The sequence below is a fragment of the Odocoileus virginianus genome, chromosome 2 (genome assembly GCF_023699985.2).
Source record: "Odocoileus virginianus isolate 20LAN1187 ecotype Illinois chromosome 2, Ovbor_1.2, whole genome shotgun sequence".
Classification (NCBI taxonomy): Eukaryota; Metazoa; Chordata; class Mammalia; order Artiodactyla; family Cervidae; genus Odocoileus; species Odocoileus virginianus.
Window position 1 is genome coordinate 35,216,606 of NC_069675.1, and position 25,362 is coordinate 35,241,967.

General features: G+C 39.5%; 1 protein-coding gene and 1 long non-coding RNA gene across 6 annotated transcripts in view; one reads left to right on the plus strand and one right to left on the minus strand.

Annotated features, from left to right (window-relative positions):
• Nucleotides 1-6,306: 6,306 nt before the first annotated feature.
• The window catches only part of LOC110151695 (uncharacterized), a 102,962-nt gene continuing 83,906 nt past the window's right edge, over nucleotides 6,307-25,362 (minus strand). The window contains exons 2-5 of one of the 4 annotated variants that reach the window (XR_002318142.2): nucleotides 19,942-20,038; nucleotides 17,529-17,647; nucleotides 8,068-8,142; nucleotides 6,307-6,573 (exon numbers count right to left, since the gene is read on the minus strand). This is a non-coding gene — a long non-coding RNA (uncharacterized lncRNA). Of the gene's footprint in view, nucleotides 6,574-8,067; nucleotides 8,143-16,982; nucleotides 17,131-17,528; nucleotides 17,648-19,941; nucleotides 20,039-25,362 lie in introns of those variants that run through there. The other 3 variants (XR_002318143.2, XR_011491988.1, XR_002318144.2) reach the window with 3 other exon arrangements.
• CIMIP6 (ciliary microtubule inner protein 6) overlaps nucleotides 17,100-25,362 on the plus strand; it is a 29,101-nt gene continuing 20,838 nt past the window's right edge. The window contains exons 1-2 of one of the 2 annotated variants that reach the window (XM_020915113.2): nucleotides 17,100-17,219; nucleotides 20,975-21,182. In XM_020915113.2, the coding sequence (XP_020770772.2) occupies nucleotides 17,194-17,219; nucleotides 20,975-21,182 (234 nt within the window). In that variant the 5' untranslated portion in view covers nucleotides 17,100-17,193. The remainder of the gene's footprint in view (nucleotides 17,220-20,974; nucleotides 21,183-25,362) is intronic. The other variant, XM_020915114.2, reaches the window with a different exon arrangement.

Genomic DNA, 25,362 nt, shown 5'->3' on the forward strand with positions numbered 1-25,362 from the left:
TTGGGCTTCCCTTGTGGCTCAGCTGTTAAAGAATCTGCCTGCAATGCGGGAGACCTGGGTTCGATCCCTGGGTTGGGAAGATCCCCTGGAGAAGGGAAAGGCTACCCACTCCAGTACTCTGGCCTGGAGAATTCCAGGGACTGTATAGTCCATGGGGTCACAAAGAGTTGGATACGACTGATGGAATATAAAAATTATATTCCGAAGACAGGCAGCAACACACATATACTCACACAGTAAGCCATGGACAGACTATAGGAAACCCAAAAAACAACAGGAGAATTGTAATACATCCTGGAATTAGTAACTGGCAAAGTTCAATAGTGATATAGACCTCTGACTGTCAAACCTGGCTGACTGTCAGAATTACTTAGGACTTGTATGGGTTTTGTCCCTGAATCTGCATGTTTAAAAATGTCCCCGGGTGATTTTGATAAGCTGGCAGTTTTAGGAACCGCTGGTATAGAGAATAAATCTAGAAAGTTCATGAGGAAAAAGAGATGAAAATGTGAAAAAGCAAATTATTAATATAGAAAAAAGAGAGCAGGCCAATAAGCCCATCAAAAAAACCAATGATAGAAATTCATGGGGGAAAAGCCAGAATAATTGAAACGAAAGGAAAAATCAGTTATGATAGAAGAAAACTTTCTTGGGTTACCATATATAACTATAAACTATACAGTATAAAGTTAAACTGTTAGGAACAACTTAGGTTTTAAGCAAAATTTACTGAAAAGAGGCCCCATACATAAAGCCTGGGTAAAAAATTATTAAGATAAGAAAAAACCCTCTAGCATTCACTTCAGAAAGGACATATTTGCTGCCCAGTAACTAATCCATTCACTCTCCCACCCTCCTAGACAACCTGTCCATACTTAACTCCTACTCAGCCTTGGTTTTGATTTCTATTTCCAGCAGAAGAGAACTTCCACAAGCTTCTACCATTTTACTTACCTACTTATCTATGCATTTCCTTACCTACCCACATTGGTGCCCAAGTACTTCTCCTTTCCTTCCTGTTACCACAGGTGAACTGTCTGGACACCTGGATGCCATAAGCTCAAGGATGCTGCTCCCGCCCTTCCCGCTTTCGCATCATCACTTTTTGTTTCCCCCTGAATGAGTCTCTCCCAGCAGCTGACACATCGCGCTGTCCTTTCTCCCTCTCGTGACTCTTCCAACTGTAATCACATACCTCTTCCATTTACAGATAAACGCCCGGAAAATCATTGTCTATTCCTGCTGTAATCCAACCCCACCATTCTTGAATCTGTTTCCCCCATGTTCCCCCACCTGCCAACCAACATTCCTCATGATTTCATTTCAGAGTTTCTAACTCCACTGGTCAGTTCTCTGTCTTCCTCTTTAACTATCAGCACTTGTTTTCACTTGGCTGGACATCACACACTGACTTGACTTTCCTTTTACCTCAGCATTCACACCTTTTCATTCTTCTTTTGTGTGATTCTTCCTCATTTCTACAATCTCTTAACTTTGGAGAATCTGAGAACTCAGGCCCTGGACATCTTCTCCTCTGAATTTGTACTTATCGTTTTGGCAATATCACACAGTCTCATAAATACAAGTATTATGTACATGTTGACAACTACAAAACTGACATGTCACATGCAGGCTTATTCTCTCAACTCAGGGTTCATCTAATCAACAGCCCACTCAACATTTCCAACTGGACTTCTATTAGTCATTTCAAATTTTGAGTCCCAAACTGAGTTCCAAATTTACTTCTCCCATAGACTTATTTCACCTTAGCTGATGGCTCCTTCTACAAACTCTACACCTTTGTAGATGGTGGCAATACTTTATTTTGAGATGCTTAAAGGTAAAACCTCAAGGCAAAAAAAATCATCGACTTCTTTCTGTTGTTGTCTTCAAATGTCCGTCATCTACTTAAAAATAATCCAGTGGGAGGAAGGAAGGGCCAGGAAGTGGATTGAGATATAGGTAAAACAAGATTAAATATGAGTTGACAACCACTAAAATGGGTCATTGTTGTTTAGTCGCTACGTCAGGTCCGATGCTTTGCAATGCGGTGGACTGCAGCACACAAAAATTGCCTGTCCTTCACCATCTCCCAGAGTTCACGCAAACTCGTGTCCATTGAGTCAGTGATGCCATCCAACTATCTCATCCTCTGTCACTCCCTTCTCCGGCTTTCAATCTTTCCCAGCATCAGGATTGTTTCCAATGAGCTGGCTCTTTACATCAGGTAGCCAAAATATTGGAGCTTCAGCTTCAGCATCAGTCCTTCCAATGAATATTCAGGACTGATTTCCTTTACGATTGACTGGTTTGATCTCCCTACTGAACAAGGGTCTCTCAAGAGTCTTCAACACCACAGTTCAAAAGCATCAATTCTTCAGTGCTCAGCTTTCTTTACAGTCCAGCTCTAACACCTGTACATGACTACTGGAAAAACCATAGCCTTAACTATACGGACCTTTGTCAGCAAGGTGATGTCTCTGCTTTTTAACATGCTGTCTAGATTTGTCATAGCTTTTCTTCCAAGGAGCAAGCGTCTTTTCATTTTATGACTGCAGTCACCATCTGTAGTGATTTTGAAGCCCAGAAAAATAAAATCTGTCACTGTTTCCATTTTTTTCCGTCCATTTGCCATGAAGTGATGGAACCAGATGCCATGATCTTCATTTTTTGAATGTTGAGTTTTAAACCAGCTTTTCCCACTCTCTTCTTTCACCTTCATCAAAAGCCTCTTTAGTTCCTCTCTAGTGGGTCATAGGAGATCCTCAGACCATTCCCTCTCCTTTTGTTTACATTTTCCACAGTAAAAAGTTTAACAATTTATGCTCAAATCCAAGTATCTCTCACTAACTGTAAGGCAACACCCCTGATCTCAGTCACCATAAAACAGCCTCTTAATTGAACTTCCTGCTTCCACCTTTTCCTTTCTTCTTTCCAAACTCAACACAACACTGAGAGATACTATTTAAATGGAAATCAGATCATGTCACTTCTCAGCTCGAAACTCTCTGATAGCAATCTACTTTACTCTCAGTAAAAACTAAAATCATTCCTGGGCCCTAAACCATCTGGCCGCACCTTTTTCAACTGACCTTACCTCGTGCTACTCTCTCCCACGTTTACCTTGCTCTAGCCATACGAAATTCTGTGCTGTTCCTTGAATGCCCAGGCACCCTCTGCCCCCAGGTCTTTCTATTTATTGTCTCCTCTGAACTGAATGTTCCTCTCCCAGATATCCACAGACAACACTTCCTTCTGCTCTCTGGGTAAATGTCACTTTATCAGTGAATCCTTCCCTTCTCTTCCCTAAACTGTCAAATACTCATTCCCCAAACTCCTTATCTAATGCTCTTCTTTACTATCTTCACAGCGCTTTTTACCATCTAAATAATATTCCATATTTTATTAATACTTATTTTCTTTCACCACAGTGTAAGTTACATTAAGGCAGGAATTTGTGTAAGTTTGTACCCTACTTTATCTCCTTATCTGCAGCATCTACAATAATGCACGGCCATAGTAAGCACTTAATAGTACTTGCTGAATTAAATATAGGAAAAGAAATATTCCTCCCAGGGCTTAAACTAAGATGACGGTTTTAAGACTGCATATTCATGATGTATGTGTGTGCTCAGTCATATCTGACTCTTTGCAACCCCATGGATTTAGTCTGCCTAGCTCCTCTGTCCACGGGACCTTCCAAACAAGAACACTGGGGTGGGTTGCCATTTCCTACTCCAGGGGATCTTCCTGATCCTGGGATTGAACTCAAATCTCCTATATTTCCTGCACTGACAGGCGGATTCTTTCCCACTCATGCCACCATATATTCATGATAATATATAAAAAATAGGTTAAATTCCTTTATTAAAAGTCCTCACATAAGCCAAATATATGCCAATTATAATAGACACAGAGAATAAAGTGACAAAACCTATGGACTTAATCTCCGCTTGTAAACAACCAGAACACTGGACAAACTGTTGTCAGACAGTGGACAAGAGGCAGTGTATGACTGTGATCCCTGAGAAAAAGAGGAGCAAATGAAAGTAGTCCTAAAACTGCCATAATTTTCTGCCTAAAGGTGATTTCCAGATTGCAGGAGCAGAAAGAGGGAATTCAAACAGCACCTGGATGCCTTGCTAGAGAGCAGAGAGAGAGGACGGGGCTCGGGGAGGCTAGGTTCCATGCAGCTAGCGGCTGCCCCGTTGGATAGCACAGCCCTAGACTGATGCGGGGAAATGGAAACAAATCCACTGAAAACTGGACAGTGGTTGACTCCAGCTTGTAAGAGTTTGATTTATAAATATGTTCATCAAATTCTTCTAGAATATGTATTCCTTTTATAATATGAAAACATCCATTTAAAAATGTATGCATTAAATTCCTAATACCTAATTTGGACTGATAAGTGGCAATTTCACCAGACAGTTTTTAGAGTTAAACTCTAATGGTGTAAGAACTGAATTAGCACTTAATCTCTAAAAGTAGTGTTTAATCTCTGGATACAAATTTCTATGCCAACAGAGTTCAGCAATGGAAATCTCTTTTTAATTAAAGGAGCTCAGTTTTAAGTTTTCATGTTAAAGTGAAATCAGTTGCTTCTTTAATAATATTTTGTTTGTACTGTGATGAATCTCAATAGGATTATTTTTAATGAATAAAAGATATTCTATCTCAGAGACATCATGGATTTCTTTGACAATATAAAAATCAATTAAATGTTGAAACTTCCAGTCATTTGTCTAATTGTATATCATAACTAAAAGGGGAAGAATTTGCACTTAGGTTATGTAAACTTTAATAAATACTTTCATAACCATAGAAAATAAAATAAGCTTAATGGACCTAAATTGAGATGAATAAAATTAATATTAGATCTAATATTAGATGGTTTTAGAAAGTTGAGGGAATATATTATAAATTCTTCCAATCTGTCTATGACCTCCTTACATTCCCTTCTTCAAACCAATTTGCTTCAATTTAGTAACAATAAGACCTCTTAATGGGCCCCATTCATGCCTACAATATGCTGTCTGAATAATACATTTGAGACATCAGCATTCTGGTGTTTAGGCTGTAGCTTAACTCTGATTTTTAAAAGAATGTTAATGTCCCATTCATTTTATTGTTTCACCCATTGTTTGAAAAGAGAGTGGGAAAAACCCATTAGCTCTTCTGAAATGTCAGCAAATGTGGGTAACTAAATGATTAGAGCTGTCAATCCACGGCACATCACATGTCTTTAATTCAGCAATCTGTGTATATGTGGGCATCGTTGCCAACTTGAGTTCAAACTCTTAACAGAAATAAGTCTAAGTTCTACCCAGCACATCCCTCACTACTAAAAGTTTTGCTACATTAAAAAAAATAATCTAACCATGCTAAAGACAAAGCTTGGGTGTATTAAATGGTATTTGTGTGACTAAATTTGAAAATAGCACTTTGAGATGTGACAAAAGACCATTTTAATGCAAATGATTCTTTTCCCCCAAACCATAACCTGTACTGTTTTGGAAATGCTGGTTGTCCCTGAGTAGCTCACAATTTCAATAGGAAACAAGATATTCACAAACACACATCTAGAGTGAAATTCTGAGGTAATTAGTAATGTTATAGTACTATAGTTTTGTGGTGTAAACCCTAGAATTAAGGCCTGATGTTATGTGCTTCCTTGACATCTGATGAAATCAGGAGGGTCTCAAATAGCCTATAACTCTTGAGTTCTCTTTGCTAGTCTGCTCCCAGGGAAAGGGTCATGTAGCCAAACAACCCTCCTCATAAGGGACCAGCTGAGTAACAAGTTTCAGTTCCCTGCCAGCCTGCAGAATTATTCAAACAAGCCAGCCACATCCTCCAGTGGGAACCAGGGCTGATCTCATTCTTTTGACACTGAAAGGCCTGCCTCCCACAGCCTCTGGTTGCTCACTGTTCCCATGTGGTCCTGCATGGCATGATGTCCTGCACCCTAGCTGTGAGCATATGTGGCTAATAAACTGCTGCCAGTCTCATGTGTCCTGTCCCGTGTCCAGGGTCGTGTGTTCAGCCGTCCCCATAACCCCAGGACAGCACTCTCTCCTTTGTCAACAACATGCACAGGAAGGGATTAGAACAGGCTATGTACCTCAGTGCTATAAAAGGCCCAGTTTTAGAAAAAGATCCTTATAATGGCTGCCTAAAAGGGTTCTGTGAAGTAGGTTGTACTGGATGGAGAATAGTGTTGACAATTTGGTTTTGCATGTGGCTTTGGTCTCATTTCTGCAATTCTCTGCTGAAGGAGCATGCAGCCAAGAAACCACAGCCAAAGAGCAAACAAAATACTGATTTTATTAACTGGACAAGGACCTAAAAGTGGATTACAAGTAAAAGCTGGATCACAGAAAATCATTTAGAGCAGGAAGCCAAAGTCAGCCCTCTTACTTCCAATGCCCTCTCCTTGAATTCTATGTCCTCTCCAAAGAGCTGCATGGTCATGGATGACTGCTGCGTCAGGTCCATCCAGCTGCAGGGAGAAGAGGGAGGGTTCTGGTGGCCAGGTCAGCTGAGACAGACCATGTCTAGTTTGTCCATTTCCTGGAGACAGGAAGCACAAGAGAGGGCAGGGGCGGGCACCACCCCTGAGCATGGACCTTTAATCCCGTGAACCCGCCCTCTAGTAAAACTGTCCCAATCAAGGTCCTGTTCTGACAGTCTGCTGAGCAAATTTGTTCTCCAGGGCAATGAAAGCAGGTGGAGAGAGGGGTTCCAGAAATGCGGCAAGTTTCCTTCTAACCCACAAACAAAGATGAAAATAAATTCCTTCTCCCCAAAGGAAGAGAAGTGTAACCACATAAGTATAAGTGCATCCACAAAACAGAGTAAAGCAGAAATGAAGATGGTTTGTGGTAAAAGAATACACTATTTGGACCAGAGGATCAAAACTGTGGGGCTGTGAGACACATGGAGCCAATGCTAAGACAAAGATGCATGCCTCCTGAGTGTGTAAGTCCAAAGCCAAGAGACAGCTGAAATAACACCCAAGGAGAAATATATAGTCTGATTAAAACAAAAAACCTTTCTTGCTCAAACAGAAAGGTCTCTCTGCAAAATAAACAAAAACACTAATTCAAAAAGATACATGCACCCCAATGTTCATAGCAGCATTATTTACAATGGCCAAAATATGTAAGCAATCTAAAGTGTCCATCAACAGATGGATAACGTAGATGCTATACACACACACATACATACATACATACAAACACACACCCCTCAACCATAAAAGAATGAAATTTTGCCATTTGCAGTAACATGGATGAACCCAGAGGGTATTATGTTTAGTGAAATAAGTCAGACAGAGAAAGACAAATACTGTATGTTATCACTTAAACGTGCAATCTGAAAAATAAACTAGTGAGTATAACAACAAAAAAATCAGACTCATAGCTATAGAGAACAAACTAGTGATTAACAGTGAGGACAGGGAAGTGGGGAGGGGAAACAGCAGTAGGAGGTTAAGAGGTACAAACTACTACGTATAAAATAAGTAAACTACAAGGATGTATTATACAACACAGGGAATATAACCAATGTTTTATAATAGCTATAAATCAAATCCAACCTTTAAAAATTGTGAATCACTATATTGTACACGTAAAACATATAATATTTTATATCAACTATACCCCAAAAATATGAAGGTGGTCCAGCCTCTGGTACCCTTAACTAGGAAAATTACAAAAGCAGGGAGAAACCAGTGACTGGAAGAGAAAGAGCAGGGACTACATAAAACTTACGGATTTTTTGGCTGCTTATTCAGGAGCATCTACTTAGAATCTGCCAGATGCCAAGCACTGTGCCTGGGAGTAGGTGCTCAGAGAGGAAGATGAGACAATTTCAACTCTGGAGGCATTTATATCCTGACAGTAATGCTAATAGATAACTAGTGTCTGAGCACCAACCGCGTGGCAGGTAGTACATTACAGATGGTCTAATTTTAGTGTCACAAAAACACTATGAGGCAAGCAGGCAGGGCCATTATTACCACTTTACTATGAGGAAATTGAGGTTCAGAAAGAGAAAACTTACTCAAAGTCATGTTGCTAAGAGATGGCTCAGTTCCAGGACATAGTATGTAACCACTGTGCTATATTCCTTCAAATACTGAATGAGAGGAAAGAGAATATTAAAAATAGGAAGTAGAATCTCAGCTCCACTTATATTCAGTTCAGAAAAAAAACAGTGTAATGAATCTAAGTAAAAAAGTATAAAAAATTCTTAGAGAAGGTTAAAATAAAAAGTTTAAAGAGTAGTCACCATAAGAAAAAAAATCACAAGTCTCACATTACTATATATGAATAGAAAATAATAGGAAGAAAATAAAGTTTGGGATATAACCCCATGAAGTATATCCAAGATAAAATTACATAACTTCTATATATTTTATTTTATGTAACCTCAACCATTCACTAGGGAAATAACATACTTAGAATCATTCTCTTTTCCCATAAGGGAGACTTTCTGTTCTCATCCAATCTAATTAACTCATATTCCAGTTAAAATAAATGTCTAAAGGTAATTATTTGGTCCTGTCTTCTGTACTATTCTGGCCTGTCTGTAGAGACAGAAATATGAGTTTGGAGCAGATTTCCTTGTGTATGAGCTTCTCAGCCCAATATTCTCACACAGATAAAATATGGCTTAAATAGAGGATTCATAGCAGGCTCAACAAACAAGCAGAGCCTAAAACATAAACAAAAAGCAAAAGTTAAGGCAAGGCTGCTGCCAAAGAACATGCTAAGACAAACTGTATTTAACACACAAGGGAGCTGCCTCATCCTTTGAAACTAACCCCAAGAGGGTGAGGTTAGAACACCACTATGGCCCAACTGATGCACTTAATGAAGGGAAGTTCAACAAAATTCTTTCATGTATAAATGTTCCTTTAACTTGTGGCAGCATGTAGGGTAGGTGTTAGTATCTGAGTGTACAGACAAAGGCACAGAGGCTCAGAAAGGTCACTCTTGACCAATCTTGGTTTCTAGCAAGGAAGCCCAGGCCCCTGTTTGTTGTGGTAATTTATTTCCTTCAACAATGACTCAAGTTTTCCCTGCAGTCCTCGTGGGGTTGAGTAGCCATTATCCAAATATTAAGTAAAGACTGTGGTATTTCCCATACCTATTCTCTACCTTACAAAAAATTTTTTGCAATGCTGCCTACTTTCTCTTAAAATACAGTAACATTTCTTTTCCTGAATCTTACAACCCATTATTAAAGCCTCAGAGGTTGGCAGAGGAAGGAAAGAAGGAGGGAGGAAGGAAGGAAGAAAAGAAGCAGCAGAGAGAAAGCTTAAATCAGATAAACAGGTAAATAGTTTGCTCCCAGGCTTACTATAAGAGGATAAAAACATGGTTAAGTTTCCAAACTCCTGCAAATCTTATAAATACTGAAATAATTAAATACAGCTTGAAGCACATAATACCATTATAGTTACATAAGGGGAGAAGGATATGTTAGAATAATAGTTTAAGAGTGATGACTTGTGAAATGGTCATTTGCCATAGCCACTTTCCCCCCCACCCCCCCATACCACTTTGAAAGGAATGATACAGGTATAGGAGAAGGGAATGGCAATCCACTCCAGTGTTCTTGCCTGGAGAATATTCTTGGCAGAGCAGCCTGGCAGGCTACAGTCCATGAGGTCACAAAGAGTCGGACATGACTTTGCCTGTATGTACTGAACTGAAGGAGGTACTTGAGGTAAACTAAACTAATCCTTATTAATTAAAAGTGTTTTTAAAGTGAGTTTCCTACTTACAACCTCAACTGTGATTTCCTTTTAGGTATATCCTACCTTCATTTTTTTTTTAATGGAAGCTTTAAGTTAGCCCCTAACTCTTCACTTTTGGTACAGAAGGAAAGTAGTTTTTAATCTGTCATAGGTCTATATGATAGACCATCCATCCATATAAAAATGACTAGTATTGTTTAGCAGTTCATTGGCATAGTCTGAAATTGTGGTGCCATGTAAAGTCATGAGTTTACATGGAGTGGTGGTGATTTGTGATTGTGTGTTTATTCTTGGATTGTTATAGTTTGCTTTACCAACCATGGAACCGAAATATCAGCCCTAACTGCTGCACACTTGCCAGAATGCACTGTGTCTGGTGACATTTTACACGTTGATAGTGGAAACGTCCACTTTTCACTCCCCTTCCCCCACCACTGAATGGTCATCGTGGTCGCCTCCCCAAGTGCAGCTTCCTGTCTGGGAGGTTTCCACTTCTAAAACACTGGCCAATTTTACTCTTCCCAGTTATTTTTACCTACTCTCATAATACCATAATGACATTAGGAAAACCTGTTTTAGAGTCTTATGTTCAATTTTTACTGCTATGGTTTAAAGGAAGAGGTAGAGAAACTAGATGTAGAGGCAATGTAGTATAAAAAAGAGACTGATCTGAAACCAAATCCTAGCTGTATCACTGTCCAGCTGGGTAACCTTCCACAAGGGGTAAAGATGGGGAAGAGCGGTGGGAAATCATACTTATTGAGCACCCACTTTGTGCCAGGTGCCTTATGCATATCTTATTTAACATAACAATCCTACAAGATAAAAGCTTTTATCCCTAATCTTTCATTATCTTTTCTTATTCATTTATTTTTTAAAGATTAATAAGAGGCATATTCCAAATCTAAATCTCAAAGAATTTAAATAACTTGCCCAGAACCACAGGGCTTTAATCACAGAGCTAGGATTTAAACTCAGGTCTACTAATTCTGAAGTTCAATAAATAGTCATTCTTTACCCCAAGGGAAAATACAGAGAATAGCAATTTGTATCATCCAAAGGATCAAAGATAGATTTTTTATGGGCAGAAGTGGAAGAATGTAAGTTGCTTAGTTTAATAAGTAGTTTTAAACATTGTAAATCAACTATTCTTCAGTAAAAAAAAACTTTTAAATTTAAAGGTGATTTTAATTACCATTTTTAAAATGTCAAGATTCTCTAAGGAATTTGTTGGACAATTATTATCTGTATCCATAAAACACTTGAAAATGAAAGGTAACGTACAGTTTGTATTGTATAACGAAGAATTTTTCTGGGACAAGCTTGGTCATAGGGTGTATTGTTTGCAAGGTACTTTACTAGGTGCTGAAAATCTCAAATGAATAGACTAAAATCTCATGGTCCTATGAGAACAGGCCAGAATATACAAGGAGCTCAATATATATTGGATAGCTCAATAATTAGGTAAGATGTGGTAATGACGTGCAAGGAAAATTACTGTATCTCTGAAGTCTTCAAGTAGACAAAGGGAAATAACCTAAAAGAGAAGCTAGATGAAAACAGAAAACCATCAAAATGACAGCTTAGACTAGTGATTTCTAACTTTTTGATAATGGTAACACCCCAACCATGTTTCATTTTGTATGTTCCTTAAGAAGTTCTATGTCGGGGTGTGTGTGCGTGCGTGCATGCATGTTCAGTCATGTCCAACCCTTTGTGATCCTATGGACTATAGCCTGCTGGGCTTCTCTGTCTGTGGAGTTTTCCAGGCAAATATACTGGAGTGGGGTGCCATTTCCTATTTCAGGGGATCATCTGGACCCAAAGATCGAACCTGTGTCTCTTGCATCTCCCGCATTGGCAAGCAGATTCTTGACACTGAGTCACCTGTGAAGTTGCCTCTACGCCCACAGCTATTCATAAATCTTAGCTACATGATCACCCTACTTAAAACAGTACCAAAATGGCCCTCTACTATTTTAGCCACCCAAGACTAGCCTTTCATTCATCCTTTGGTTACACAGTTTCTATATGAATGATCACAGCTGGATTATTTTTAAATGAATATTGAATTATGAAATTATAGAACCCTTCAAATTTATAAAATATAGTCTTCTTCCTTCAGTCAGGTGAATTACCTAACTATTGATTTCTAACAATGATTTTGAGTAACCCAGGCTGTAATTGTTTTAGTTATTTCAAGAAATTTCATAAAATTAAGGTTTTAACTTACACATCTATATGAATAAATCCATACTGGTGAATACTTCCAAGGTCACTTATATCGGAGTGATCTGTATGATTTATATTAGACATCTTTACTTTTTAAGAGACACAATACTTCTTACTTGTTATATAATCAATCGACTTTGAACTTGGACCAGAGGGAAATTTACAGTCCCTTTCATATCTGGAGAAGGGAAAGGTTACCCACTCCAATACTCTAGCCTGGAGAATTCCATGGACTGTATAGTCCATAGGCTCACAAAGAGTCGGACACAACTGAGCAACTTTCACTTCACTTCACTTCACATCTGTAATTCATCTGAACTTATCCATCCTCAAAGATAAACAAAACTAACATTTCTCATTTCCATTGCCCTCAAATTAATGTGTATTTTGGCTTAATAAAAGTCTTATAGTCTAAGGTAATGAAATAAAGACAATGTAATGCATGTACTTCATGAATTTTCTATTCTACTAATTATAAAAATAGAAAGACTACTAACAGCCAGTTTTTAATGTGTGCTCCCTGGCGGCTCAGACAGTAAAGAATTGGCCTGCAATGCAGGAAACCTGGATCGGGAAGATCTCCTGAAGAAGGGGATGGCAACCTACTCCAGTATTCTTGCCTGGAGAATCCCAAGGACGGAGGAACCTGGCGGGTTACAGTCTATGGGGTTACAAATAGACATGACTGAGCAACTAATACTTTCATAATTTTTTCACTTTACTTATGAGGATAAGTTATCTGCATGTATTTTGTAATTTAATCCTTACAACAAATGTAAATGAGGCCAAAAAACCCTACCTTTAAAACAATAAACAAAATTAGAGACAGCTTTGTTTATTTGCCGTATTCTTGAGATCCTCACCTGTATCCCATCACTGAAGAAAGAACTGAGAAGAAGCAGGAGCTTCCTGAGCCTCAGCTTTCCCATCAGGTTATACAACCGTACCTTCATTATTTTTGGCATTTTCCTATGGTTCGAAAAAAAGTGTTGACAATTTTCTGCATCTATAACATTTTGGATGAGCAATTTCCATCCTATTGTGTTTCCTCACATATGGTGTTCTAGCTCAAATAGCACTGGTATTTTTATCTTGCACAATTTAAGTACACCACTTTGAATTCTTCTTCGCTGACAAGTATCCAAATTACCTAACACAAATGAGAAAACTCCATGTGTGTTCATTGATTTTCAGACAAAAATTTCCAACAGAATCACTGTATTTTACAGCTAGAACAGATCATAAAGACAATCTAATCTATCTCTCTTTAGAAGTGATAATCTACAGCAGAGAGGTTAAAGAGACTCTGCTAGGTCAGGTTAACTAGTTGATGGTAGAAAAAGCTAATAGCACTTCAGTACTTTTTTCTACATAAAAATGTTAATAGTTATTATAAAAATCCATATTATTTTTCAGTGTACTGCAGAGGATGTTTCAATAATAAATGATGAGCACATTTTTATAATATTGTATTATTATCAGTACTGAAATTGAAAATTTGTGACTATGATTTATATAATATCATTGAGGTTCAGAATTTTCTCCTGTATCCATAAACAGATTGTGACTTCCTTGTAGGTTGGCAGAATACTTTTTTTCTTTATATATATATATATATATATATATATATATAAAATTAAAGATAGTTGACTTACAATGTTTCAGGTTTACAGCAAAGTGATTTAGTTATATACATACACATATATTACTTTTCACATTATTTTCCATTATAGGTTATCACAAGGTACCAACTATAGTTCCCTGTGCTATATAGTAAACCTTTGTTGTTTGTTGTGTATCTGTTTTTTTAATTAGAAATCTAGCATTCTATTCATACTAAGTTAAACAAGTAGAATCAAAATTTCATAAATTTTTTAGCTAGGCAAAAATTCATAAGTTTTCTAAAATATATATAGTATGTTATATACACTATATATATGTATACAAAGGCCTATGCTTGATAAAGGCTTGACAAAGAACATCCAAAAAAAAAAAAGCAAGAGACAGAGAAACTGGAAAACAGACTAAATGAAATGTAAGCACTGAATAGAAATAGAAAAAGTGAAACACACTAGATAAAAGGCACAATTTCTTTTTAAATAACCTTCCTTATATCTCTTAATAAACCTACACATACATGAACTACTTAACAGCTAGAAAGAGACTGACATAAATATATTTATATTTTAGACTAATACTATATGACTCAAAATAGAATCAAACAACTGTCATCCTGTATGAATGCAGGTGAATATTTTGTTTGGAGAGACAGAAAGTTGAGAAAACTCCTTTTCTTTTTTCCTATCAAACAATTTAGATTGTCTCTGACTGTGAGAGGATTTAGGCGCTTCAAGAGATTGGTGAAGACTGGAATAGAAAGTAGATGGAATGATGAGAGTTGACTGAGTCTTAAGACATCTGGTGGTATATGCAGATCAAATTGTTCAATAAAAATAATAGCTAATAATAACTGAGGACTTAGTATATGTTTGGCTCCCCTCTCCGTGCTCCTGAGTTAAATCATCTACACTTTGCAAGTCAGTTTAGTCACTCATTCATGTCCAGCTCTTTGCAATCCCATGGACTGCAGCATGCCAGGCTTCCCTGTCCATTACTAACTCCTGGAGCTTACTCAAACTCATGTCCATCAAGTCGGTGATGCCGTCCAACCATCTCATCCTCTGTCATCCCCTTCTCCTCTCTCCTTCAATCTTTCTCGGCATCAGGGTCTTTTCCAATGAGTCAGTTCTTTGCATCAGTGGCCAAAGTATTGGAGTTTCAGCTTCAGCATCAGTCCTTCCAATGAATATTCAGGACTGATTTCCTTTAGGACTGACTGTTTCATCTCCTTGCAGTCCAAGAGACTCTCAAGAGTCTTCTCCAACACCACAGTTCTAAAGCATGAATTCCTCCTCACTCAGCTTTGTTTATAGTCCAACTCTTACATCCATACATGACTACTGGAAAAACCATAGCTTTGACTAGACAGACCTTTGTTGGCAAAGTAATGTCTCTGCTTTTTAATATGCTCTCTAGGTTGGTCATAGCTTTTTTTCCAAGGAAGAAATTTAATTTCATGACTGCAGTGACCATCTGCAGTGCTTTTGGAGCCCAAAAAAATAAAGTCTCTCACCATTTCCATTGTTTCTCCACCTACTTGCCATGAAGTGATGGGACTAGATGCCATTGATCTTAGTTTTCTGAATGTTGAGTTTTAAGCCAACTTTTTCACTCGCCTCTTTCACTTTCATCAAGAGGCTCTTTAGTTCTTCTTCACTTTCTGCTATAAGGGTGCTGTCATCTGCATATCTGAGGTTACTGATATTTCTCCCAGCAATCTTGATTCTAGCTTGCATATAACTTAAACAAGCAGGGTGACAACATATAGCCTTGACGTACTTCTTTCCCAATTTGGAACCAATCTGTTGTTCTATGTCCAGTTCTAACTGTTCCTTCTTGACCTGCATTACAGATTTCTCAGGAGGCAGGTCAGGTGGTTTCATATTCCCATCTCTTGAAGAATTTTCCACAGTTTGTTGGAAAATTTGCAAAAAACTTCACAAAACGTTAGGTTATTCTTTCCCCATTTTGTGAAGAAACTGAGGCTCAGAGAAATCAGAACATTCACTCAACTGAAGCAGCTACTCGATAGTGGAATCAGAATTCAAACACTGATGCCCGCCAAGGCCTATGCTCCTAACCACAGTTTAATAGTTAGGATACAACCTAACTGAATAGATGAGTATGAGGCACTTAATTCAGTGCAGAGCAAATGCTGGGCTCCCAAGTAGGAGTTCGCTTACTGTTAATTCCCTGCTTTTAATTTCAACCCACTCTCCTCATACTCATTTACTCATCTTCTCCTGAACTCCGAGTACACATACATATAACCGTATACTCACACACACTCCCGTCTGTTTATCAACAAGGTCCACACTCAGGTGTCTGGGTAGTGAAAGTGAAAGTTTCTTAGTCCTGTCCGACTCTTTGCAACCCCATGTACTATACAGTTCATTAAATTCTCCAGGCCAGAAGACTGGAGTGGGTAGCCTTTCCCTTCTCCAGGGATCTCCCCAACCCAGGAATTGAACCGGAGTCTCCTGCACTGCAGGTGTATTCTTTACCAACTGAACTATCAGGGAAGCCCACTACGTATCAAACTTGTATTCATTTACTCTTCTTCCTCTTAGGACTTAAGCTCGTTTCTGTACAATGATTCCTGCAATCCTACTTCAAAAAACCTCTGCTGACCCGTATCTTTCAAGGTAAACGTAAACACATACCAAGACTGAGGCTGGGTTACAAAATATATGCATGTGCATAGTCCAGTATACAGCAGTGGACGCAAGCCATTAGCTGCTTCTTTCAGGAGCTTCTTCTTTTTAGATAAGGGCTATATGTATAAGCCACGATCTGCTGCCACAGCCTCCAGCCCCCTCTACCTGATTCTGAACACGGCTCAGGCTGGAGCAGATGCCCACAATGCGCGGAGTCTCATTTGTAGGAGATGAGTGTTCCCTTGCTTTATTTTATTGTTTGCCGCCAGCCAGGGTAAGGAGGATGTGTCAGAAATCGTGGAGAACAGCGACAGCCAAGCTTTCTCATGCAAAGACTAAGCAGGTCAGGAGCAGCAAATCATGACTTGCACAGTATTTAATGGATCATGGGAAAACAAGCTTCTCTCCTGCCTGCCTGCCTGCCCGCCCTTTTGGAACCAGCTCTGGCAGACGTGGGCAAAACCAGGGCGGCGTCCTGCGGGGCTCTAGAGGGCGGGCGATGCAGAGACGCGAATAATTCAGCCCCTCACCCCCGCACCAGGGGCCGAGCGGGACCCCGGAATCGCCCCTTGATGATCCCAAAAGACAGACTGGGCCCTGCTAAATATCCCGCCCGGCCGGATATAGGGAGCGGAGCTTGCAGCGGGTCCGGGAAGTACACAGACAGATCCAGCCAGCCACTCCCTCCCCATCACCAGCCTCACCAGCTCTCCGAGGCGCCCACGGGGTTACTGCGCCTGCGCAGTCCTGGTCCCGCCACTCCCACGCTTTCCGAGGCCTGCTGCCCAGCTTGCTGTCGCTTAGCAACGCACTAGTCACAGTCGCGGGTTCTCCGCGCGTCCCTTTCCTGGCAGGGTTTAGTCCATGGTTTTCCCGTGAGGCTCCTTATTGCCTGGAGTCAGACCGTAGGAGCCCATGGAGGGAAAGCAGGATAAGCAGCAGTAAGTGCTGAGCATTGGTTTTCTATTTCCCCTTCCGAAAATGTTTTCTTCCCTGGGGAGGGAGGATTAACTGAGATGCGAAGCGTGTCTTCAAGCCATCAGGGCCTTTCCTCTGCCAATCCCCTTTCCTACTCTAACTTCTAGATTTGAGTGCAATAATACTTATTAAAACGCACTGTTTACTGAGCGCCTACAATGTATCAGGCACTTTACATGCATTGCTTGGCCTAAAATTCTTGACACAATACCATCTTGAATCACCCATTTCCTCCTGACATCTAATTTATTAGCAAATTCTGTAGGCTTTACCTTGAAAATAAATGCAGAATCCACCACGATCCAGCATCTCTACCGTCATTCCCATTCAAGGCAGCGTTCTGCGTGGTCTTTTTACAGCATAAATTTAGATTCCTGTTCATCCTTGGCCACTGCAAAGGAAAAGGCAGGGCTCCTACAGTGGTCACTGGGGCCTACACAATGTGTCCTTTGCCTTCCTTGGCCTTGTCTGGACTTGCCCCCCTCTGACAGGGTTCTGCTCCAGCACTGAGGCCTCCCTGCTACATCTGCAGTCACTTTCTGAGTGTGGTCCCCAGAACAGCATCAGCATCACCTGAGCACTTATTCAAAATGCACATTCTTCAGGGTGGGGAGGGGTTCCCCTCCTCTCCAAAGATGCACCGTATCAGAAACTCTAGAAGGGCATGATCACTGGGTGTTAACAAAGCCTCCAGGTGATTCTGATGTACCCTAAATTTTGAGAACTATTCAATCAAGCAGTTTGTTACAGCTTGTTAGGTCGTGGAGCCAGGTTATTTGCTTCCAAAGCCTATTATTTTTGTTTCTCTAAAATGGCCATTCTCAAATTTCAATGTATATGAGAATCACCTAGGGTTTCCTGGGAACCTGCCCCAAAGATTGATTTGGTAGCTTAGGGAGGGGGCCCTTGAATTTACATTTCTGACAAATTGACAACCAATGCCAGGGCTGCTACTCCAGGAACCACGCTTGAAAAAGTGCCGTCCTAAGGTCAGGTACTTCTGCTGCAAAGCTTTGGCAGCTACAGTTCGCTTGCTAGAATGCACTCCCTCAAATACCCACTTACTCTCTCCCCTCTTTCCTATCTTTTTTCATTGCCACCTTCATAATGCAGCCTCCACCTTATCTAAAAATGCCACCTACCTCCCATGTACACGGACTTCTTTCCCCCATTCCCTGATTTATTTTTGTCCTCAGTACTTAACAGACTATATGTTTTACTTTTTATTTCTCAACTGCATGCACCTGCTAAAATGTAAGCTCTGTTTACTTTGTTGCTTCTCTATCCTAGTGCCTCAAACAGCACGGAGCATATAACTCAAATATTTATTGAAAGAATGAATTATTTAATGTTATTCTCACATGTCTTATGATAGGTATTATTGTCCTTACCATGCAAAGAATTGGAAACCAAAGCTCAGACAGTAAATGGCAGAGTGGGGGTTCCAACCCAGGTCTGACTTCAGAGCCCACTAGTATTTTTAACCGGAGAAGGCAATGGCAACCCACTCCAGTACTCTTGCCTGGAAAATCCCATGGACGGAGGAGCCTGGTAGGCTGCAGTCCCTGGGGTCGCTGCGAGTCGGACACGACTGAGCGGCTTCGCTTTCACTTTTCACTTTCATGCATTGGAGAAGGAAGTGGCAACCCACTCCAGTGTTCTTGCCTGGAGAATCCCAGGGACGGGGGAGCCTGGTGGGCTGCCGTCTATGGGGTCGCACAGAGCTGGACACGACTGAAGCGACTTAGCAGCAGCAGCAGCAGTATTTTTAACTGTGCTTTCTTTCTAGTAAGAGATAACTAAGAACTCCATATTTCACATTTATGAGTCAATCTAGAGCCACTCAGACCACAACTGCTTAATCAAATGACTGCATCAATATGTGAGCAAACAGCCGCAGTCTTTTCCTTAAGGACCTGATTCTAGTACAAATGTACTGTTGGGTTACAACTCTGAGAAGCAGATGGAAAAAACTGATGCCAGAAGTCTACAATGATAAATAATGGCCTTTAAATAAATTCATTTCTGAAAAGATAACAGGAAAAGCCTTTGAAGTGATTTACACTTTCGTTCGTTCTCATGAAGTCGCTCAGTCGTGTCCGATTCTTTGCAACCCTGTGGTCTGTAGCCCACCAGGCTCCTCTGTCCATGGGATTCTCCAGGCAAGAATACTGGAGTGGGTTGCCATTTCCTTCTCCAGGGGATCTTCCCAACCCAGAGATCGAACCCAGTTCTCCCGCATTGCAGGCAGACGCTTTTACCCTACTGGTAATCATTTTTTTCCAAACACAGAGAGTAGCTTCTGTTGGGACACAGGGAACTGGAATCCAAGGGTCCTGAATATTGTGTGAGTTCTGGGTGAGGGCTGGGTGTGTACAGCTAACATAAAGCCAGAGTGACAAACAAGTCCAGCAGATTCACCAGAAATGTGTGGACAGTATAGTGGCAAGATGCTGGTCTGGGTGTTGGGGACATAATGATGAATGAAACCCAGTCATCACCTTCATGGAAATTAATGGCTTGTAAAAGACATTTGTAGTGCTTACTAGAACAAGTAAACAAAAATAGGTACATAAATAATAAATCGTAGTTTGTGTTATGGAAGAAATGAACAAAGTACTAAAAGAGAGAATACATGGTGTCTGAGGGGGAAGTCTAGGAAAAGCTTCTGGATTCTTTACTTACTGAACTGAAGGTAGGCAGTCTGGCTGCAGAAGGGAAGGGAGAGTGGCTTGAGTGGCTGAAGAGATTAGCTGGAGCAGGGTCACACAGGGTTTCAGAGCTATGATAAGGAAGAAGTGTTTTATCGTAAATGCAATGGAAAGCCACTGGAGGGTTTTAATTGGAAAATGTGACAAGATAGAAGAGATGGACTCGGCTTTGGTTTGAAGTAAGGTACGGACGTGGACAAGGCTAAACAGAACTACTCACTTTCTCTATAAATTCTGAATCTTATTCACTCACCTTCCATGGGTCAGGGCTTTGATTTTTTTCTATATAAAAAGTATCTAAACTCAGTATTCTTACCTTTATTTTCAAGTATCTGAAATTTTAAAAAAGGAACCTTTTATAAAGTCTATTACTCATTTGAAAGGAGAAAAACTTTATAAACTATTCCTTTAAAATATTTTTATTTATAACATTTGAAAAAATCAATAATTTTTATTTTTATTCCAGGGTAGTCATTAGAAGCAAAAAATGATGAGATTGAATTAGCTGTTCTGATGTCTGCACAGTGGTCTCTTCCTGAAAAGATAAATAATAGTGCTCATTTGGTAGCTTTTGTAAGTCTGCTAGGTGAGCCTTTAAAATTAAATAGATGGCTTTGTCACCTTGTCCAGATGACTAAATTTACTACATAACTAACTTAAAGAAGATGAATTAAAATTAGCATGTGACATAGGCACCTGAATAAATACTGTAAACATGATTTGTAGGAATGATCAAATCACTACTCTTTACTCCAAGCAAATGTCTCTACGCTGCATTGGTATAATGGTAATAAAGAATCACGATTAAAACAAATATCTTTATCTTTTATATGATTTCAAATGAGGATACCTTCTCAAATTTTAATTGCACCAGCCCCTAATATTTATTAATAAAGCCTAAATTGTCTTGACACTGAAATATATTTAAATCTTATTTTATTTAATTATCAATCAGCACTGAAATATTCATTGGAATAAAGGATATACTATTTAATTCTGTCTTTCAGACAGCATAAAATAGAAGATGCTGGTATACTGTATGTAACTGAAAAAGAAGAATTCAAACATGAAAAAAAACCTGGAAAAAGTATTCAACATTCAAAATCATGTGTTGGGAGAGGACGTGTATATTATGCTAAATTCATTAACACAAATGTAAGAACATGCAATGAACCAGTTCCCTACATAGATGTCAAAAAAGAGCCAGAAAATCAGGTTGGATTGATGTTCATTACATACAAATATAGATTTAGATTCAGAAATGTTTTGCAGGATCATTTTGTCACAGACTACTTAAAGGATGTGACATAGGCTAATACTTTTTATAATTCAATAGTTGAAAGCAGTGATCTGGAACAACACTCAGAGTTCATTTCTGCATACAAACCATGAGTGTGTGTACAGAAGGAATCCAGATAATTTTTTTCTCAGCTGGGTCAGGTCATAGTCACTCAGCAGTGCTTAGGGGGAGGAGCGGCTATTGGAGAAATCTCTTCTATAATATTGTATCTGCGACAGATGTTATAATACAAACATTTCCATGATAGTAATTCAAATACTTTCTATAAAATAATAGCTACCATTTATTCCAAGTGTGTGATGTGCTAGGAATGAGCCAAGAGTTTTATATAAATTATACCCTTTAATCTGCACAACTATTTCTAGGAGGTGTTATTGGAAATAGTGATAACATGCTATAATATAGTAAATTAACATAACCTGAGATTACAGAGTAAGCCAATGTCACAGTCACGTTTCTGACCCAGGGCTGTCGGTTTAGCCAAATCACACTTTCATTCACTATTATATTAAATATATTCCATTACCTTTTTTTTAGAATCAGATTTGTTGAGGTTTATTGTATTAGTTTCCTATGTTGCTTTAGTGATTATCACAAATTTAAAACCAGAGCTTAAAGCAACACAGTCAATCTCACTGGCCACTAGCAGAGCTGGTTCCTTCACCAGGCTCTAAGGAAGAACCCACTTCCTGTCTTTCCCACCTTCTAGAGGTTGCTGCATTCCTTGGCTCACAGACCCCTCTTTAAAGCCAACAACATAGCATCTTCAAATCTCTGACTGACTTCCCTGCCTCATTCTTCTAAGGGCCCTGTGCTTATGTTGGGATCCTTAGAAAAAAATAATCTGGGATAATCTCTCCTTTCCAAGATCGTTAGTCATAGCCGCAAAGTCCCTTTGCCATGTAAGGTTAGGTGTGCCTAGTCATGTCCAACTCTCTGCGACCCCATGGACTGTAGCCCACCAGGTTCCTCTGTCCATGGAATTTTCCAGGCAAGAACACTGCAGTGGGTTGCCATTTCCTACTCCAGGGAAGGTTAGGTATAGTTCCGATTTAACTTAACATTTAAATGGAGATTGCTTTTTGTGAGCTCTCTTTACACAGATAACATCAACTATTCATGACAGCCCTGTGTGTGAATGTGAAATAAATAATAAGATAAATAGATAAATAAATAAAGTTTGCCTTGGTTTTTAAAAATCAACTGGTTTATAGTAATAATGACTTTAAAATGAGTAAAGAAAATAAAGTTACCTAAATATTTAAATTGACATATATCTGTTATGTATTTGTTTAAGAAAATGTCTTTAGCATATCAGATTGGTTGTTTTCACTTATTTGCAAGATTTTTAAATTATATAATAATCAACTATATAGTTCTATATAGGGACATCAAATTGGTGATATCAGAAAAAGTAAAAACAAGTTTTAGCTCTGTTAGTTCCAATGAAAACTAATTTGGTTGTCTTATATTTTTAAATATTGGTAAATATTGATATTTCAAAGACAATTATACTAGGTCAGTGTTTTACAAATTGTATTTTTTGGAGCACTAACCTTTGGCTATGTGCTCAACAAAACAAAGCTTCAAAGTCAAATAAGCTGTGGAAAAGCTGTATTTTTATATACCCTTCTGAGAGCTTCACAATTAACATCAGTAGATAAAGGCTCTGAGAAATCCTGTGGTGAACTTGTTTAACTTGCATATCTTAGTATTTGTCAAATCTATTTAACTATGGAAACCTCTTTTATATAATACTTAGTAACATGCTGCAGAACTAGTATTCCACAGAACACAACTCAAGGATAACTGTTGCCTTTTCCCGAAAGTGGTGCCGAAGGGGAAGAAGGAAGCCCCTGCCCCTCTCAAAGCTGAAGCCAAGGCAAAGGCTTTGAGGCCAAGAAAGCAGTGTTGAAAGGCATCCACAGCCACCAGCAAAAGAAGATCTGGAGGTCACCCACCTTCCAATGGCCCAAAACACTGTGGCTCGGGAGGCAGCCCAAGTATCCTTGGAAAAGCGCCCCTAGGTGAAACACAACTGACCGCTACGCCATCATCAGATTCCCCCTCACCACCGAGTCAGCCGTGAAGAAAACAGAGGGCAGGACACACTGGTGTTCACGGTGGATGTCAAGGCCAAACAGCCCCAAACTACACAGGCTGTGAGGAAGCTCTGTGACATTGACATGGCTGAGGAAACACCCTGAGCAGGCCTGATGGAGAGAAGAAGGCGTATGTTTGACTGGCTCCTGACCATGCTGCTTTGGATGTTGCCAACAAAATTGGGATCATTTAAACTGAGTCCAGCTGGCTAATTCCAAATATAAAAGTTTTCACTATTAAAAAAAGAAAAAGAGCAACTGTTATTAAGCAAAGTATGAATTGCTTAAAAAGAGGTATTTTTTCAGCTTTCTTTCTGATCCACAACAAAATACAAAGGAATGTGGATACAATGTAACTCTAGTGTTTACCATAACACAACAAATTTTTTAAAGCCACTGAGGTCTACTAAAAAACATATTATCTATATGTAAGTTGTTGTCCAAAGTCTGTATTTCCCTAGGAATCCCTACAGTATAATGTTATGTTCCACAGACAGCACCCCCATCACCACACCCCCATCATCACCAGCAGAAATCTTGGCCAGGCTGCTCGAGAGCTTGGCTTACCACCTCTAACATTCTCTTAACTAGTTTCTCCAGGATCTCTCACTTGCTTTCACTATATCCCTCAGGATTCTCCCTTAGTTTCTCAAAGAATGGAAGTAATTTTACTGAAGATACTGGGATGACAGAAGTATAATACAGAGATGGCCTCACAGTGGTTTCCAAGTGTAGCCAAGAGGCCCGCAGTACAACAGCTCTCAGGCCTTCCAGGAGCCTGCATCACAGTGAGTCTTGTCATTAGGAATCTCCAGGCACCTTCCTACCATGGGGCCCCTGTGCTGGTCATCCTGGGGCAGGGACCCTAGGCTGGAAGGGAGGACTTCATCCTCTCTCTGGGTCCAAAGTTTGGGGAACTTTTTCTTTAGGCAAAACTCCCTCTACAATCTGCAGGATATGGTCTGACCCCCAAAACCTAGACAAAGCAATTACAGAGAGGGCCTTTTCCAGTCTCCTTTATCATAAATAACTCCACATCAGCCCCTCACAATCCAATGTAAGTGATGGTACACAGAGTGGGAAAGTTTTATCCTTAGTCCTCTCTGTCAGTGTGAGGTAAAGGAAAATAAGCCTCCACCTTTACCTTTAATCTTTATAATCTGTTTGAGCAAATGCTTGGACCAAAAGGGCATGCACATATATCTAGATGCATACACGCTTTCAGTCTTCTAGGAAGGAACCAGACTTTGGGGGCATAAGGCAAACTATCCAGAAATAGAAAAGATAAAAAAAAGTTTTTGAACTGTAGGATTTCATTCTTCTGAAGTGAGGATTCATCCAATTGATGACACTAATCAGAACACTCACCAACTTCAAGGGTCTTAAAATCATCAATCACAACAGGAAAAATTGCTCATTATTTTCCTTATATGCATCTGTAAAACCAGAGAGACCATTTTGGTAAAATTCTAAATTCAAGCTTTCTTGAAAGGTGAATAATCTCTGCTTTAAGGCTAGCTTTGGCACCACACTCTAGTTTAAGGAAAAAAACTGAAGTCTACCAGACATAGTGATTCACTCATTCCAGAGTCACTTCTCTAGTAACTTGGATGGTAGCAAAATAAATTTCTGATCTACAGAAGATGATATAAATAATATACCTTAAAACCTTATCATATGGCTTCCCTGGTGGTCCAGTGGTTGGGAATCTGCTTGCCAGGGTGGGAGACACAGGTTTGATCCCTGGTCTGGGAAGATCCCACATGCCGTGGAGCAACTAAGCCTGAGGGGCCAACAAGAGAAGCCACCACCACCTATTGAAACTAGAGAGTAGCTCTCAGCTCGTTCACAGCTGGAGAAAGCCCAAACACAGCAATGAAGAACCAGCATAGCAATGAAAAGTCAGCACAGCCAATAATAATAATCTTAAAGAAAAAAAACCGTTTCATAGAAGATCTTTCTCAAGATATTGACTTAGAGCCTCTTTTTATTT